This window comes from Lytechinus variegatus, chromosome 2 (genome assembly GCF_018143015.1).
Source record: "Lytechinus variegatus isolate NC3 chromosome 2, Lvar_3.0, whole genome shotgun sequence".
NCBI classification, from domain to species: domain Eukaryota; kingdom Metazoa; phylum Echinodermata; class Echinoidea; order Temnopleuroida; family Toxopneustidae; genus Lytechinus; species Lytechinus variegatus.
Window position 1 is genome coordinate 21,103,931 of NC_054741.1, and position 18,404 is coordinate 21,122,334.

At 34.2% G+C, this 18,404-nt stretch overlaps 1 protein-coding gene across 1 annotated transcript in view; it reads left to right on the plus strand.

The window, feature by feature from the left end:
- The window catches only part of LOC121409685 (BEACH domain-containing protein lvsF-like), a gene marked incomplete at its 3' end in the record, with an annotated part of 45,867 nt that continues 27,463 nt past the window's right edge, over window positions 1–18,404 (plus strand). Inside the window, exons 1-13 of the mRNA XM_041601594.1 lie at window positions 1–146; window positions 4,119–4,226; window positions 5,552–5,686; window positions 6,865–6,958; window positions 7,550–7,663; window positions 8,721–8,906; window positions 9,228–9,299; window positions 9,846–9,951; window positions 10,628–10,721; window positions 11,797–11,959; window positions 13,119–13,273; window positions 15,240–15,415; window positions 15,803–15,934. Of these exons, the coding sequence (XP_041457528.1) occupies window positions 109–146; window positions 4,119–4,226; window positions 5,552–5,686; window positions 6,865–6,958; window positions 7,550–7,663; window positions 8,721–8,906; window positions 9,228–9,299; window positions 9,846–9,951; window positions 10,628–10,721; window positions 11,797–11,959; window positions 13,119–13,273; window positions 15,240–15,415; window positions 15,803–15,934 (1,573 nt within the window). The remainder of the gene's footprint in view (window positions 147–4,118; window positions 4,227–5,551; window positions 5,687–6,864; window positions 6,959–7,549; window positions 7,664–8,720; window positions 8,907–9,227; window positions 9,300–9,845; window positions 9,952–10,627; window positions 10,722–11,796; window positions 11,960–13,118; window positions 13,274–15,239; window positions 15,416–15,802; window positions 15,935–18,404) is intronic.

The following is an 18,404-nucleotide window of genomic DNA, read 5'->3' on the forward strand; positions in this document are numbered from 1 at the left end:
CCGCAGTGAGTGCCAGCGAAGTTGCTGATGTTTTGGTTTTGGTCTAACAAAAGCTGTGATATTGCTAAAGGAAATGATATGTATTAATGATTTTTAACTTATATAACCATGGCATTTGTTGATGAAGATCTGAGTATCAAAGAAAGGTAAATATTGCCCTTAATTATTCGAGAATTATTGGTACGAGTTCCGGCATGCGCTTTCGCACCATACGGTACTAACTTCATTGGCACAGCCCGCCAGCGCTGCCCGCCCCGCGGGCCGCCGCGCTCTCCATGTGAGAGGATTGTTGATCCTTGCCTCATCTCGTCGGGCGTTGCGAAAGTGCACTAGGAACAGAGGCCTGAAACCCAACCAATAAGGTTGGCAATGTTTTCTTATTTTCTCTTGTTCTTAGGGACAAATGCTTGATTTTGGGGCATTGTCAGTTTCCATTGTCATGATTGCATTATCAGATAACTTCAAAGTTCAAACTTGGCTCTTAATTATCAAGTAGCCTACTATCAGGGTGACCAGATTTCACAAAATTAAATAAGGGACAATTGACAAACAAAGATTAACAAAGAAGCTCACACAGTGTTAGACTTGTGAAAAATATAAAGAATTGGAAGGAGGGTGAACGAAAGAATGAAGGAGAGAAAGAAAAGAGATAATTGAGAAGGAAAGAAAATGAAGGAAAAGGGGAAAACAGAAAGTTAGAATAAAAGAAGGATGAAAGAAAGAGATTAAAAAAAGTTCCTATCATTCTTTGAAATGAATATAGAAAGAAAGGAAGGGAAGATGAATAAATGTGTGAAAGACGAAAAGAAAATTAAAGGGAAAAAAGTAAGAAAAAGCAGTAGGAAAGAAAGATTGAAGGAAAGAAATGTGATTCCTTCATTTTTTTGAAAGAAAGAAGAAAACAGGAAGGGGGAGGAAGGAAGGAAGGAAGAAAGGGAAAAGAATTAGAAGGAAAAAAATAAAATAAAGGAAGAAAGAGAGGGAGGGAATGATGAAGGCAGGAGAAAATGGAAAAAGAGGAAATAATGGAAGAAGAGAAAAAAGCGAAAAGAAACTGGAGAGGAAGAGAGAAGGAAGCCAAGGTAATTTTAAGGAAAGAATGAAGGAAATAGAAAAGGAAATTTGATAAAGAAGGAAAGTAAAGAAAGAAAAATGAACAGAGTGAGAGAGAAAAAAAATTGTTCAGGAAAGAATGATAGGAAATAAAGATAGATGGAACAAAATAGGGCAAGCAGGAAAGATAGGGTAGAAAAGAAAGAAAAAGGAAAATTCAAACTTCAAGCAAACAAAAAAATCCAATCATCTAATAAAAATAATGTTATTTGGTGTTTTAAATGTATTATAAAAATTTCAAAAAGTAAAATGTTTTAGAAATGAATAAAATTTCAAAGTGAAACATATTGTCAAACTTAAAAATTAGATGAAACATTGCGGCATCGTACAAACCAAGGCTCAAAATGAAAGCTGAAACAATTAGATCTATGAAAAGTTAATAACTTGTTCCTCTGGGGCCCGTTTCTCAACACCGTCATAAGTCTAACTTCTTGACTAAATCTGAGATAGTGAGCTACTTGTCCGCTAACCGTTTCACGAAGCCCTCTTTACCAAGATCGGGTACAACAACCTCACTAAATATTTATGACACCTCCGAACCTGTCACAACTTATTTCTTAATGACGTAGTGGCATCACGTGGGTAGACTATGACATGCAAAAGTGCCTAGAAATGTGAAAATTATAATCTTACATAATCAATCAAAGATGTTGAAATTACATCAAAAAAGAAGTTGGATAATGCATTCTATGATCATGGTAATACAAAGAATCTACAAAAACTGTTGGTAATACTCCACAAAACCATTCATTTTGAAATAGTAAAATAATTTATTTGATAAAGATTCTACCACGTCAGGCCATCCATAAATGGACTCGTATTTGTTGTTTTCAGACCCCTATTAACATTTTGATAAATTCTATCTCTAATTTATGCATAGAATTTGTCAAATAGTAAGTTTCAGTATCTAAGATTTAAAAGAAAATTGTTAAACTATATTTTGATGATGTTTGGAATCGTAAAATACCGTATAATTATCATCATTTTACAACGAAAACCGTTATGGTTTTACTTTCGTAAACTATTAAAATTGGATATCCCGGGGGTACCCATCTCAACGTCCACATGTGATTTTTTAGTCACGAGATCAATTATTCATAATTCCATTTTCTCAGCAATTGAATGCTCAAGTCTTCATGGTCTAAGTATTTATGGTGCATAATATACCTGTGCTATTATTCTTAAAAGATGAAATTCCCAATTCATCACAATATTTGCAATTTTGTTATAATTTTTCTTTTTGAAAATTATGCTATTTTGTGACTAAGGCTACGTCTCGTCTGCTCTTTTTACCGATAATATCGATATCAATGCATTTTAGTTAGGAAGCCTTTCGAGAAACGGGTTTAGTAAGATTGGAACTAACTCCGTGGTTTGTGGATAAAGATATGACTAACTTGTCCAGGTGTTGAGAAACGGGCCCCTGATTACTTCTGCAAATTATTAACCTGAGTGAGAATTCATAAGAATTTCCCGCCGATTTTGGGATTATTTTGGTGGAAAAACTGTTTATCATGTGAGATTGTTTGCACCATTGAGAGTTTGCTCCGATACATGCCTACATGTAGTAGCCTGCCACACACAGGCAGGAGGCCAGTTCGTTTGCAATGTATTGGGTTAGCAAGAAAATCACAGCAGAACTTGTAAAAGTTTACAGTTATCGATTTAATTGTTGTCTCTGTTTCGTCATCTGTTGGTTATTTAATGAAAATTCGTCACTTTTAAATGTATTATATTTTGTTCAATATTCTGAAATACTGGACAAATAGGCGTCCTGGGAAGGGTTTGTTGGGACGCCGGGACAAAGGAGCGAAATACGGGACAATCCCGGGAAATACAGGACGTCTGGTCACCATTGAAGTTTTTATTTATTTTTTTCAAAATGAAAAATATAGATTGTAAGATGACATTTTTCACAAATGAAAAATAAATTGCAACTGTATGGAAATTGGTATTTTCGGTTACAAAAGTGATATTTCAGTGAACTTTTTAAGTGTGTGCTGTGTACTGCATTTGGCATAGATCTACATTCCTCACAGGCAGGTTGGTTGTATATAATTGATTGAGTGCACAGAGCCAGGGATTGTGCCTATAAATTATAATGTTCGTAGAGGATGGGCAAAATTGAAACTTTCGCCCCCTTAGATTTCTGCTAACCCAGTAAAAGTTATAGCCCTAAAGCATGTAAATGGGCTAGAATTTAATTTCCAATATTTATAACATTATTGATTACATTTTAAAGATAATAGAAATTCAAGGCCATGTCCACCCCAGAAAAATGTTGATTTGAAACATTAGAGAAAATCAAACAAGCGTAACACTTCAAATTTCATGAAAATCGGTTGTAAAATAAAAAAAGTTCTGACAGTTTAAAGTTTCGCTTATTTTTTACAATATCCACGACTCAGTGATAGTCATATTGAGAGAGTCGATACCCACCACTCACTATTTTTGTTGTTTTTACTGTTTGAATTACCGTATACAATAATTCAATTTTTACATATTTGAAAATAATGATCAACATGACTAAACCACAAAATGTCTAAAACAATGGAAATTCCACAATCCACATAATGGGGAGGAATGAAACTTTGTTTCATGTGACAATTAGGAGAAAATTAAGATATTTCATTTAGTGAAATGTGAAAGAAATAGTGAGTGGATGACATGACATCATCGGCCCCCTCATTTACATACCGATCAGGATGTTCACATAACTGTTTTGTGAAAATGAGCGAAAATGTAAATGTTATAACTTATTTTACATCAAACTTTGTTGAAATTTTCAGTGTTATGCTTGTTGGATTTTTCTCCTTTTATTCAAAACAACTTTTTGTTGGAGTGGACTTGTCCTTCAAAAAAAAAGAAAAAAAATTATTATGACAAGATGGAATTTAACTTACCGATGTTTACATCGCCATTTTGCCCTCTTTGTTAGTAGCTAAGCTACATGTATGAGTCACATATAGAGGGCGACAAAATTGTCAATGCTATTTTTTTTTTAGGTTTTCTCTTTTGCTGCTTGACCCTGGTGAGATATACTTTGAAGACTTCAGTGTTTACTTTTACCCAACTGGTCTCAAGGCTGTATCAGAAGAGGAAGCAATAAGAAGGTAATAAGGCATAATAACTTATAGATTAAAGCCCTTATGTAGTAAGAGGAAGATAGATAAGACGGTGCTACACCATCCCGAGTTTGCACAATCTAGAGATTTTAGCCCGATCGGCCCTCTTCGCGATTAATCTCGAGATTCAAGAAACCCCGTCTCCACCATCGCAAGAAGAGCGATTCCTGCTTGAGCGAGGCATCGATGCATTATGGTCTGACGCCGTGAATAAATAATCCCGAGTGCATCTGCACTTACGAATTAGTGCGACAATTTTTGCAAATAATCCCAAATTGACGTGGGATTGCAATCTCAAGATGAATCCTACGAACTAGCGCGATAACTGCGTCTCCATTGCTAGTAATCTCGAGATTGTTCAGATCGGGATGATTTGCTGGATCATATGATGATAAGTGTAATAATATTGTTGATATGAGATATCAATTGATAAAACAAAAGCAAATTATAGAATTCTCTTACCCACTGTGCTGAGTACTCAAGGTGCTACTATCATTAGTACCCTGGCTGTAGCATGGCCACTATACTGGTGCTAAGGCGTTCTTGACCAAGCCATCTATTCTATCGTTTTCTCTTTTTTTTATCCACACCCTCTTTAGGTTCGGACCAAAATTCATATTTTTGGTTATACTTTTTCTATGACATACAGAATATCCATTTTTGATTAACAGAAGTTTGAAACAGAATTACAGGTTTTCAGAAATAGAAAAGACAATTTTTTACATTTGAAAATCTCTGTTCCTCTACTTTGGTTAAATTTATGTTGCTAATTTTGTTGGTTGATACTATTTTTTGCAGCAAATGACTTATAATAATCTTTATAGCTGTTATGATCATGATATGAATATGAACAGTTTTGATGACATAAATGATGAAGTTTGCCATTCGATTGTTTGCCAGGGTAAACAATCAAATATTTTGATCAATTAAGATTCCTGGTAATCATAAAAAAGTTGACCTACTTACATGACCTGACATGGTTACACATAATGAGCAAGCTAGGCTTCCCAGTAAAGTGCCTTTGAGATGCACATTAATACATCTGAATGATTTTTGGAATTCACCAAATTTTAACAAAAATTTCATTTGTTATCTTGAACTTTGTTATCAAATATCAAAGATTATAGCCATGTTCGTTTGATAATTGAATGTCTCAAATCAGTAAGCAACATTGAAGTGAACATTTGAATAGTAGGAAAAGTAGTATTCAGTTGCAATTGCAGATTGTTGGTAAATTGAACGAATGCATTGATACATGTAGTTTGAATTTTACTTCTTTTATTTACTTCGTTTTATTTCTGGTTTCACTACAGGCGATGTAGAGGAAGACTGAAGATCTGTTCAAAGTCCGTTGTATTCGATCCTCAAGATGTCTCCCAACCTATTATGAAGTTTCCTCTTAGGAGTTGTATCAAGATCGAGGAATGGAACCCGCCACTCTTATCCAAGTAGGAATTACATGTATAGTTTTAATAGTGATGTGTATAATGCTGCAGTCACGTTGTCGAACCGACTCTAGACAAAGAACAGTTATTATGTCCATTACAGGGCTCCACACTAACCTTTTTTTCTACTGGCCCGACCTGATCATGTCAGACCAGTACATACCCAGTTTTTCCATTTTTACTGGACCAAATCCTAAAATTTACTGGTCCTAAAAATAAAGAAAAATATAAAAAAGACTTGAGTTTATTTTGCTGTCTTTTATTGCCTATTGTTACCCCCCCCCAAAAAAAAAAAAAATAAAAATCCACACACAACATAATTCATGAGAGCCATTTTTTTTTAGATGCCAGTGCCATTTTTATGAGTGACAAAAGAGAAGAAAATATATTTTGTATCAGTTTTCTTACTGGTCATGTTGGACCAGTTGACTTTTTCTGAAAAGTAAGTGGTCCCATTGCAAGTTTTACCAATGACAAACCTTTGTTCGGTTTGGAGTCGGGTTTGTTGGTGTGACCATGGTATCCAGGTTTCAAAGTACTTTTCATCAAAGGTCAAACTGAATTTATTAAACGTAATGGCCCGTATTTTGAACTTGGGTTATATCAATTCTGGTTTAAAGTTGTGGTTTAACTATGGATAGCTGATTGTGGCATAACTTGTTATGAGTAGACGTTAATGTTATCATCTTATTTGACACTCAAATCATTCATAATTGTCTAGGAATGTTAACTGACATATTTTTTGTTTTTGTATATAATTCTTTCATCCTGGTTGTTTTCAAAGTCAGTACTGCGGCTGCATTGAATTGCATAATGCAGGCGAGATTACCAGAGGCATTCCACTTGTTATTAGAGTTTGTACGAACTTATTTTGAAATTGTTACAACAATTTGCACTTACATTTAAGTAAAACCCATGAGAGGATAGATATCAATGATGCTGCATTCTATCAACGACCCATTTAACAGGTTTTAGCATCAAGTTTATGTTTATTCCGTATTATTGTATATTGATTTTAAGAGGAGAGAAAACAAATGTGCTAAATCTTGGAGATAATGTTGATCGTGAAAAGTGAAAGTCTTATTCTTTTGATACTTGCTGTTGCCATAGAGGCTTTATGAATGATTTTTGATCAAGTTTTGAAATAAGAGTTTCTTTTCTTATGAACCCCTAACAAACAGGATTGGATCAAAGCGGGACACTCTTTACATCCAGACTTCCCAAACCATTCATATGAAATCTGACAATGAAATAGGACCTTACAACTTTAAGAAGGTACTGTATGTCTTGAAGTATTTTGATTGGTAGTTTCTACTTCTGTGTTCATTTTTTGTTGTGAATTTTACAGAAGACTCATTTTTGTTTTCTGATGTGCATAGTGATGATTATTATTATGTCATGATATCTAATGCATATGGTGTGTATCAATTCTTCAGTGATTTTGAATGAGAGAGAACTTGAATATTTTATCCAATTAGTCAATACCTATGTCCTAACGAGTGAATGCTTTGAATGTCGAACAATTTTTAGAAAGAAGTAAAAGATAAATAATGATCCAGAGATGTTGACATTTCTAAGAACATAAATGATTGTTTAATTTTCCGTAATGAAACAGTTTGTAAAAACTGCTGGAATTAAAGAATTAGGTAGTATGAAACCAAGAGATTGTTGGAAACCTCATGTAATTCAGCTTTATTGTACATCCTAGTTTTATCAAAAAAAATTATAAAAGAAAATAAAGTGAAAATATATATTGCTGTTTGAAAATAAGAAACTAAGTAAATAACCCTCATTCAAGCATTTACAGAATATGCTCGGAAAAGGTCATTAAAAAAAGAAAAACTTGTATATACTTATTTTTCCCAGGGTGATAGCCGGTACATTTTCACCTTGAACTTTGGGGCAGCTGAAGATGTGGTACATCCTGCTAATCAGCTGGCCAGAGCAGCCACTCTTCCAATGGCAGATCAAGATGCCATGGTAAGGAAACTGTTTGAGAATCATTGCGATGAATATGTGGCAGTGATGTATTTGTCGTCATCATTTTAAAGGGGGGGGGCTTCTTAAAAAAATATATGTTGAAGGGACAAGGGCTCTCTTGACATTAAGTTAGTATTATAGATAAGTAAATCTCTGTGAAACAGTATGTACACATTTGTATAGAGATTCATCTGATTGGTAGAACTCAAAACAAATTATCATCTTTTCCTAATCAATTTTGGTTTTTACCTTGTGAGCTTTTGCCTTCAGGCTTCTTCAGACTAGCGCTGACTCGCCGTAGATCGGTTAGTATCGGCAGCGCGGTTGTCCAAGAGAATAGGAACGTAGGGAAGAGATCATATTTATTGTCCAGCATCTCTGTTTATGGAATGGCCTCCCTATCTGCTGTCATACTGCCGATATCTACTGCGAGTCGGCGCAGTCTGAACAAGCCTGAAGAAACAAATAGGCAAAAGCTCACAAGGTAGAAACCAAGTAGATTGTGAAGAGATGAAAAGTTGTTTTATATTGGTATGTTCTCATTTCTCTGCCAGGGAAAATGTAATTGCTTTGTGAAAGTTTGAGAATTTCTGATGCCAGTACGAATGAATATTAAAGTGCAATGAATCAAGCTCACTCTAACAGCTTTGGGACTTATATTCTATTTACCCTGGATGTTATTTCATATGATGTTATTTTCTTCATTCTTTTTTACAAATATGATTACAAGTTTTGTGCCTCAGCTCTCTCAAAGTGGCTGCAAGATTATGATTGTATATATATATATATTTGCTATACTTTGATTCATTTGGATTTATTTGAATATGTGAATAAGTTTTGATTACCCAGTACTTGTCATTGTTACAAGAAAAAAAAAACTCGGCTCATTGTAAATATAGATAAAATTATTTCAGTTACACTGTGTTAGTGTCATCTTTTTGATATATTTTCTTTGGCAGTACAAAATCTTGCTATTACACAACTTCAGTTTGTACAAAATACTACCTACAACGATAACTTTTATTGCAACATCATTTCCATTGCATATTCCTCCAAGATTGCAACTATTGTGTACTCCAGGCAGAAGAGGGTGAAGTTTGACACAAGTCGTTTGGAGAGTCTGTATGAGACCATCGTCGTGGAGATGGTTGGGGAGCGCATCACACCGCTGGTAGTCAACCCTGGTCGCATCATGGTCACATCTACTATCCTGTACTTCCAGCCATTCAATAATGTAGAGCCAGTAAGTTGTGCTTTGAAAGTTATCTTGTATGTAGTCACTATGTAAGGAATACTGTCACCATGAATGTGTCATTTTGTAAATGTTGTGGTGCTGGTAATGAATTAATGCGTTTCCAGTTCAATAAAAAAATATATGTATATTTGAATTTTAGCAATTGTCGTTAATTGATATTTAAAGAAAGAAAAGCGTAAAAAATATGATAAGGGGAATTCTTATATTATGTTTTAAATTTTTTTTTTTACATGAATCACTGGGAATTGCTGTGCTAGTATTTGTTGAATAGCAATCCATTCATTTAATTTCTTCATTTGTTTTTCATAGGTGCCTGTCATGAAGATAAAGCTTTCTGATATCAAGAGGCTTGTAAAGAGGAGATTTTTGTTGAAGCATGTGGTGAGTAATTCATGTATATCATTACATATTATCTTCATAATATTTTTATTAACTTGTATTGCCAATGCAGACATACCAATTTTCTTTAAATTTAAGATCTGAATTCAGGCTTTGAATATTTGGTTTTGCTGTTTTGTGTAGTAATGACCGGTTCTAATCCTAGAAGCTTTTGTGTTTCTGTTATTCTTTGTACATAGTGTTTCGTTTTGAGTAAAACTTATTCCATGACTGTTTCTCAACTAATCATACAAATTTTATAGGTACCATTATAGTCAACATATTTTTTTGTATTAATACAACATTGAGTTAGAATATATATATTTTTTAATTCCTTCAGTCCCACTCAAATATGTTAATTTGATTTGGATCTAAGCTACATTTAAAGTTATTTAATATGATCCTATAGAATTCAACCAATCTATATAAAGTAATGTATATGGATACATTAGTGCCATTATACTGCATGAATTGTAATGTACATGCATATATACAGAGACAAGTTTCAGTCCTTTTTTATTTTTTTTTCTGTCTGGTAATTAATATCAGGGGATGGAGGTGTTTTGTGATGATTCAATCCGATCCAATTTATTCCTTGTGCTTTCTAAACCCGAAGAGAGAGATGAATTATACAGAAAGGTCATTGAACAACCAGGTAAGAAGAATTATTTTAACAATAGCAGGAATTGATCTGATCAAGCAAATTATGACACTTGGATTTCCATATAGTTTAAGATGATCAGATCAATCGTATTCGTACTCCAATCTCAGTACTTTGTAAGACGGGGTCCTGGTCATTTACAGTTTGGGTAGCATAAAGATGTTGCCTTGAAACCGATTAAATGAAAATGCTTTCACATTGCCTATGTTTCAGAAACTGTATAAACAGTAATATATATTTTTTGTGTAAACAATATACATGTATATGGTGTTTAATATAAATTTACTTTGAAGCTATTTAAAAGTATCTACAGTATTGAAGTATTTTGAATATAAGGAATATGCGTTTCCTTGTTATCAATCATTAATATTTTTATTCTGTATCAGATTTTTCAGCGACATTATTATAACAAATAGCTAATGTTTTTTTGTATGATTTGCAGTTTAGATGTAAGTATATGTATAAATTTAAAAACATGTACCCTGTTGTCACAACTTAGTATCAATAGATGCTCGGTAAAATGAAAATGAAAACTTTGCGGTTTGAGCTTTTTGTGACAAAGGATATACTACTTAAGAAAGTATGAGATGTTAAATATTCAAAGTTCATGAGCCCATTTTCATCTGTTAATGGTGCATTTATGTGTATGGTGTTTTATCTCTGCTAATAGGTGTCAGCTTACAAGAATCAGGACAAGAGAACATGATGCTACTATGGCAGAATAAAGTTATCTCAAACTTTGATTACCTTATGTACTTAAACAGGTATGAGGGAGGAGTATTTTTATCACTTAAACATAAATCCGGCTGTTATGACTGGGACTGGGTCACAACAGGTTTTTGTTTGACCGGTGCCCTCCATTGATTTTTCTGTGGAGACTGGTGAACTGGTGAAATAAGAAAATATGTAAAAAGAGAAATTAGTGTCACCAAAGACTACTAAAATTGAACAGTTTAAAAACTAAATTTCCTCATCTATCTCGTGCTTTTTAGAACCAAACCAACCTGAAATCACTGAAAAAAAACTATGGAACTAAGATTACTGAGCAGGTGGGTGTTTCAGAAAGCTGTTTGTAAGTTAAGAGCGACTGTAAGAATGACTGGTGAACCCTTCTTACGCTCTAAATAATCACCAATGAACATTTAATGGTCAATATCATTTAAACACAAGAAAGGATCACCAGTGTTCTGAAGGTTGCTCTTAACTTCCGATAGCTTTATGAAACAGCCTTCTGGATTTCTTAATTTTCTAGCTTGAATTTATGGGCTAGCAAAAAAAGAGAAGTCCTGCACAGTAATATTAATTCCATAGTTCCATTTGGTTAAATATGAAACTTTTATTAGAAAATTTGGATCTTAAACTGGTTAATTGCCAAAGGCTTTGATTCTGTGGATTTATTTGTGTCATCAGTCCACCGATCTGCAAGATCGGTCCCTTTGATGGTAGCATTGGTCAGACATCAGTGGACCAGTCGGTTCCACTTGGCCCTAGTTATAACAATCAGAAAATGAAGGCATTGCCCGAGTATTTGATGTATGAATACAAATATATGCCAAAGAATAATAGATTGCAGAATTGGTTAATTAGTAATATGGAGAATTTATAAGTCATTAGATTGTTCTTCACAATTCAACTATATAGTAATAATAATCAGCATGAACTCTTAATGAAGTGTAGCAGAATTTATGTAACTTTAAGTATTAAAGGAGCATTTTTCATGATTTTACCCTTACACAGGCTCAGTGATAAGTCAGAGTGTGGCATATAGATCCATGAGTTAATGTTAATGGCCCTGTCCATTTTTCAATTAATCATCCCACTTTTTTTTATTTCTTCCAGTCAAGCTGACCGTAGTATCAATGACATCACACAATACCCTGTCTTTCCGTGGATATTAGCAGACTACACAAGCCTTGAACTTGACCTCAGTGACCCTACGACCTTTCGTGACCTCAGCAAACCGATCGGTGCCATTAATCCCAAGCGTCTGGAGAGATTTAGGGTATGTGGTGTGTCCTCCATTTCATAGAGTGACTTTGCAATTATTTTTAGTGTTCTCGCTGAACTGACCCTTGTTACTGAAATCTGTACATCTTATTGGCTGAAAGAATTTGTACTTGAAAATCATCGATGGTATGCTTCTTGAAATATTTTTCAGAATCCTGCTTGTCTGTGTTTTGGTAGCTTTTAAGAAGTTATTTAAGTTGTCACATTCTGCATTCCTAATTCAGAAAATGCAATTATCATTTTTGATTTAGAACAGGTACAGCACGACACCAAATTTACCAGCCTCGCAATATTTTACGAACACACATGATTTGCGTAAAATAAACGAGTGAAGCCAAACGGTGCAAAATAAATTAAAACTGATTTCGAAGCAAAAATCTATCATTAAACTTATCATTGGTATTAAAACTAATGAATAAAGAAAGCAATACATTTTCCATACATTAGTCCAATTTTTTTAATAACAATAATAAAGTTTAGGGAGAATATTTAAGTCCAAAAAAAATTCTTAATTTTGTGATTGGGTTATGTCAAGAAAATATACTCAGCTGTCAATGTTGGAAATGATGGTAACATTTTGCTTCCTTTTGTGTATTTTTCTATTTACTTAGCCAAAATTAAATTGAATTGATATAGATCAGTGTGTAAACTGGGGTTGTTTCACAAAGATTTTTAAGTATGACTTGTGTCGCACTTAAATGCTAATGCGTACACGATATGCAACTCGCAATCTTATTGATCAATACGCAGTAGTGCGCATCCTCTTGTTATGATCTGACCAATGCTGTCATGCCTTTTATACCGCGTGCAACTAGACATTTAAGTGCAACTCTAATGGGGTGTTGCAAGAAACTGTTGCGATCAATTGAAAGTCTATTTTCGGTCCCTAAATCAATCATATGTCTTGCAGTTAAGTGCAAATTAGCGATTGATTGCTAATATGCCCCTTGAAGCAAGAAGTTTAATCTTATTTGCTACAACTAACGTTGATCTATGTATCAGTTGTAAAATTGCAACAGATTATTTGCATTTGATCGCAAATATTTTCTTGCAACACCCCCTTAGTCATACTTAAATCTTTGTGAAACACCCCCCAGGTTCATTAGGGTAGTAACATGTCCTTTTGAAGCATCCTCTTCATTTTGCTTTGACAGGAGAGGAGAAAAGATATGCCTGAGCCCAAGTTCCTCTACGGTTCTCATTACTCCACCCCTGGGTATGTCTTGTACTACTTGGTGAGGGTAGCTCCAGAGCAGGCTTTGTGCTTACAAAATGGCAGGTTTGACCAACCAGATAGACTCTTCAAAAGGTGAGGAAAAACGACCCCCCAACTCTCCGTTGTTGAATAAATCTGGCAAGGGTAGCTTCCATCTGACATTACGCTTACTGGTGAAAATATATATTTCTGTAAATTGTATTGATGTCTAATTTCAAGGATTATTGGATATTTGAGAATAAAACAATCTTTATGTTGCCTTGGACATGAAAGATAAGGTCTCTTCATGTTCCTTCTTTTTATCTCTAAAAAGTTCAGGCTCCTTCACTCTGTAGCAGTAGACATACAAATATGCATCTAATTTTATCTCTGTACTATATATACTATTCTAATCCTCATAAGAATGTTGGGCCAATTTTTTTTACCAACATGCTTATTAAAGGACAAGTCCACCCCAACAAAAACTTGAAGAGAAATGCCAGTAGTTGCAGTAAACACTGATTTCATGAGAAAGTCTGTAAAACCAGGCTTAATTGTCAGAATATTATTCAGTATCTAGATCTGGTACAGTTACATAAACTGAACTTTGTGAAATCTTGAAGTATACGTTGAAAAATGTTTTCACTGAAGATCACCAACACAGATAGGCACACGTGGGACAGTGTATTAATATTGCTGGAATAAAGACCCGACAGAAGTGACCGAATCTGAGCTTATTTTGCTTATTTCTCAACAATTACACAATTTTTTCCAGAATCTTTTGGCACATATTTTTTATTTATAAAAATAGACACTTGGGTGGTCATTATATTAGATTCTGTCAAATTTCATTTTGAGATCGTTACCAAAACCGGATTTATTTTAATTTGAATAAAAAGAGAAAAAATCAACAAGCATAACACTGAAAATTTCATCAAAATCGGATGTAAAATAAGAAAGTTATGGCATTTTAAAGTTTCGCTTCATTTCACAAAACAGTTATTTGCACATCTCGGTCGGTATGCAAATGAGGAACTGATGACATCACTCACTCACTATTTCTTTTGTATTTTATTATATGAAATATTTTTATTTTCTCGTCATTGTCATGTGAAATGAAGTTTCATTCCTCCCTGAACACGTGGAATTCCATTATTTTAACATTTTGTGCTTCAGGCAAGGAGGTCCTAATCGTCAAATCCGTAAAAATTGAAATATTGTATAATTCAAACAATAAAAAACAAAAGAAATAGTGAGTGAGTGACATCATCGACTCTCTCATTTGGATGTAACTGGCTCGTTCATATAACTATTTTGTTAAAAACAAGCGAAACTTTGAAATGTCATAACTTTCTTATTTTACATCCGATTTTGATAAAATTTTCAGCATTGTGCTTGTCTGATTTTTCTCTATTGATTCAAATCAACATTTTTCTGAGGTAGACTTGACCTTTAAGGTTTATCCTTCCTCACTGTCTTTCTTTCAATGAGTCTGTCTTATTCCCTCCCTTCCCCCCCCCCAATTCTTTCAACCTTTCCTCTCTCCTGCCCCCATCCTCTCTCCAGAAATGCCCATTCTCTTGGTTACCATTAAAAAACACACAGCCAGTTTAAAACTCTAAAACAAACAACCAGTTTAAAACTCTAAAATACACAACCAGTTTAAAGCTCTAAAACAGAACCAGTTTAAAACTCTAAAACACAAAACCAGTTTAAAACTCTAAAACACACAACCAGTTTAAAACTCTAAAACACACAACCAGCTTAAAACTCTAAAACACACAACCAGTTTAAAACTCTAAAACACACAACCAGTTTAAAACTCTAAAACACACAACTAGTTTAGAACTCTAAAACACACAACCAGTTTAAAACTCTAAAACACACAACCAGTTTAAAGCTCTAAAACACACAACCAGTTTAAAACTCTAAAACACACAACCAGTTTAAAACTCTAAAACACACAACCAGTTTAAAACTCTAAAACACAACCAGTTTAAAACTCTAAAACACACAACCAGTTTAAAACTCTAAAACACACAACCAGTTTAAAACTCTTGCATGGTGTTTATTCCTTTAGTGTGGCTGAAACCTGGAACAACGTCCTATCTCTCCCTTCCGATGTCAAAGAGTTGATCCCCGAGTTCTATCAGCCTGAGATGTCTGATTTCCTGATAAATCGGAAGGGACTCAAGCTGGGTACGTGCCAGGATGGTTCGACAGTCACCAATGTTGTGCTGCCACCTTGGGCTGATGGTAAGAAATGTTTCTTTGAACAAGACCCCAATATGAAAAATATTGATGGACACAAGATGCCAGATTTATTTTTTAATCAGCTAAAAATTTCTAAATTTTAATTCTAATGGCTGAAATAGCACCAGTGACCACCATACTTTTGTAATATTGGAATTTTATATGATACTTGAATATAATATTCTTATTCATATTACTGAACCTTTACCAAGGCTTGAAATGGGCTTTAAAGCATTGTAGTAACATAACTAAAATTATGTTTTATAAAACCAGATATTGCATAACATCAATCATTTCACACAAATGACATGTGTCAGTCTATTGTTGTGCTGTTTTATAGGATGAATTAGAAGAATAATCAACATTAAAATATTTTCCCCTATGTTTCAGATGAAGCAGACTTTTGTAGGAAGTGTCGTGAGGCATTAGAAAGTGAGTACGTCTCACATCATCTTCATCAATGGATTGATCTTATCTTTGGTTACAAGCAAAAAGGGCCTGAAGCAGAGCAAGCTGATAATGGTAAGTTTTTGTATTATGATATCTCTGTATTCACAAATTTACAAAAATAATGATAATATGCAACATTTATATCACACTAAGTGCAATACTAATAAGCCCTACATACTATTATCCCAGCTTTAGCATGGCTACTGTTATCAGGTCCTCAAGGATTCAAGTAATTTCTTCCTATTGGGTACCCATTTACTCCACCTGGGTCGAGAGTGGCAAATCCCAAAGGATGCTAGTGCTGGGTTGGGGTTCGAACCCCAGACTTTGTGGTTCAAAGTCTGGAGACATCCACTGAACCACAACACCTTATGGAGAGTATTAAAGGAGAATGTCACTTCAAGCATGTCCTTAACCTAACCGATGCTGCCACCCTTAATTTACACTTTGTGCAATAAGATGTTTCCATGGAAACAGCAATCAATCAGCACCCTTGTACAATGTAAACTACAGTGTGGAGGTTAAGAAAACGGTCTGTAGTGACAATTGTTGAGCACCACAGACTTTAGGTCTTTATCATCATTTGATCATCACTGCTCCATGCCTCACTGAGAGCAAGCATGATATTATAAATGATTTTCTGAGAGTTACGATCGATACAATCAATCGTAACTCTATGGAAATCCATCAGTGTCATAATTTTTTTCTACAAAAATTTGCAAAATATCCATTGTATGCAAAGAGAAGCAAAGTGAATTTTCAAGAAAACAATGAATGCATTAATGTACATCATAGCTAGAAAATACTTTGAACAAACATGCATAATAGATGTTGACGTTGCTGGCCGTCCATAGTTGCGATTGATCTGATCCATCGTATCTCTTGGTAAGACGGGGCCCTGATATGTTTTTATGCCTCCTACTGAAGATGGTTGCCTGGGGATTGTTTTTGAATTGACCATCTATACCACTTTTATTCTCCTGATACTTTCAAAGTATTGTAATAGACATTTTGAATTGAATTGAATTGAATTTATTTTCATACTTCACAAGATAACAAAATAATAACATAATACAATAAATACATTTGATTACATAGAAAATACAAAGATAATGGCAGTAAATAAAGTGAAATATGAAGGAACCTGCATGAAAAGCAGAGCTTGTAATGTCTGCAGGTTCCTTAAAGTTATGAAGTTCGTAAGGAGATCGGACACTAAAGAAAAATCAGACTACAAAGGAAAAGCCAAAGATTAGCGCAAAATCACAGGGTAAAGAATTAGAGGAAAAGTGGACAATGTGAAATACTATACCACAGTATACCTTTAAAAAGGTACAAATCAAATACATTATATATATTCAGCCAGTGCGTCTTAACAGTGTCCATAACTGGACAAAAGAAATGATTTCAGTTTACACTTAAACATACTTAGGGATAAACAGCTAGTTATTTCATTTGGAAGATTGGGTAGTAAAGTCAAAGATCAAGGGTCACAGGTCATGGTATTTCTGCAAATGTTTCATCTTTGCTAAAGAACAGTTTAAAAACATAAATTGTAATTCAGGGATAATGATCTGGGTAGCGTTACATGAAAGGGCTTGATCCAACAAGTCCTGTTTTATCCGACAGTTACCATACTAACAGTGCCTCTCAGCCAACCAGAATCAAGGAAAATTGTCAGATCTGACAAGTTGTTGGATGAAAGTATTGATGAAATGCTCCACTGGCGATAGCTGAATGTATATCTAAATTGAACTCGATCTGGCTTTTTAAGTTAGAAATGACTGTCTCAAGTATTTGTTAAAAAAAACTTTGGATCAAGAACTTTATTTGTGAAATTACATTGCTTTACTATTGGTTCGTACTGTCAGTTGTTGCGCAAATACATCTGATTTGTGATAATGTCTTGGGCAGTATATCATGGCACTTGCTAATATATTGTAGAAACTGTAATAAGTCTTATTATTCTGTATATGATACTTACATGTACATGAAAGCAAGAGTGAGAGGAGTTTGAGAAAGTTGAAGAGGAGGAAATCTGTGAGAAGGGCTCTAAGTCATTTTTATCTCTGTATTAAAGTGTGACCCTATCATTGTAGTTGTATGTTTTTCTTTATATATAGATTGATTATCCTGTGATACTTTTAGTTACACCCTGCTTGTTCACAAAATACAGGAAATATCCACATTGGCCTCATGGAATATGGAACCAGAACGTAGATATTTCCTGTACTTCGTAAGAACAAGCAGGGGAAAATGGGTTTTATCTCTGTAAGTGTATCCCTTACATTATTGCAGAATAGGATAAATCAATAAAATAAGAATTAAAAAAAAACTGCAAAAACCTGCATTTTGAGAGTGATTATTGAAAGGAAGTAATTTATGACATCACAATGATCACCGTGAAGAGAATGCGCATTTTCCAATAGAAACTGATGTGCAAATAATAGTGCGCAGCCAATGCTTCAATATGCATGTAATACGGTCTCAGATTACGTGGTTGAAATCAGCACTGGGCATGCGCATAACAATAAAAACATTA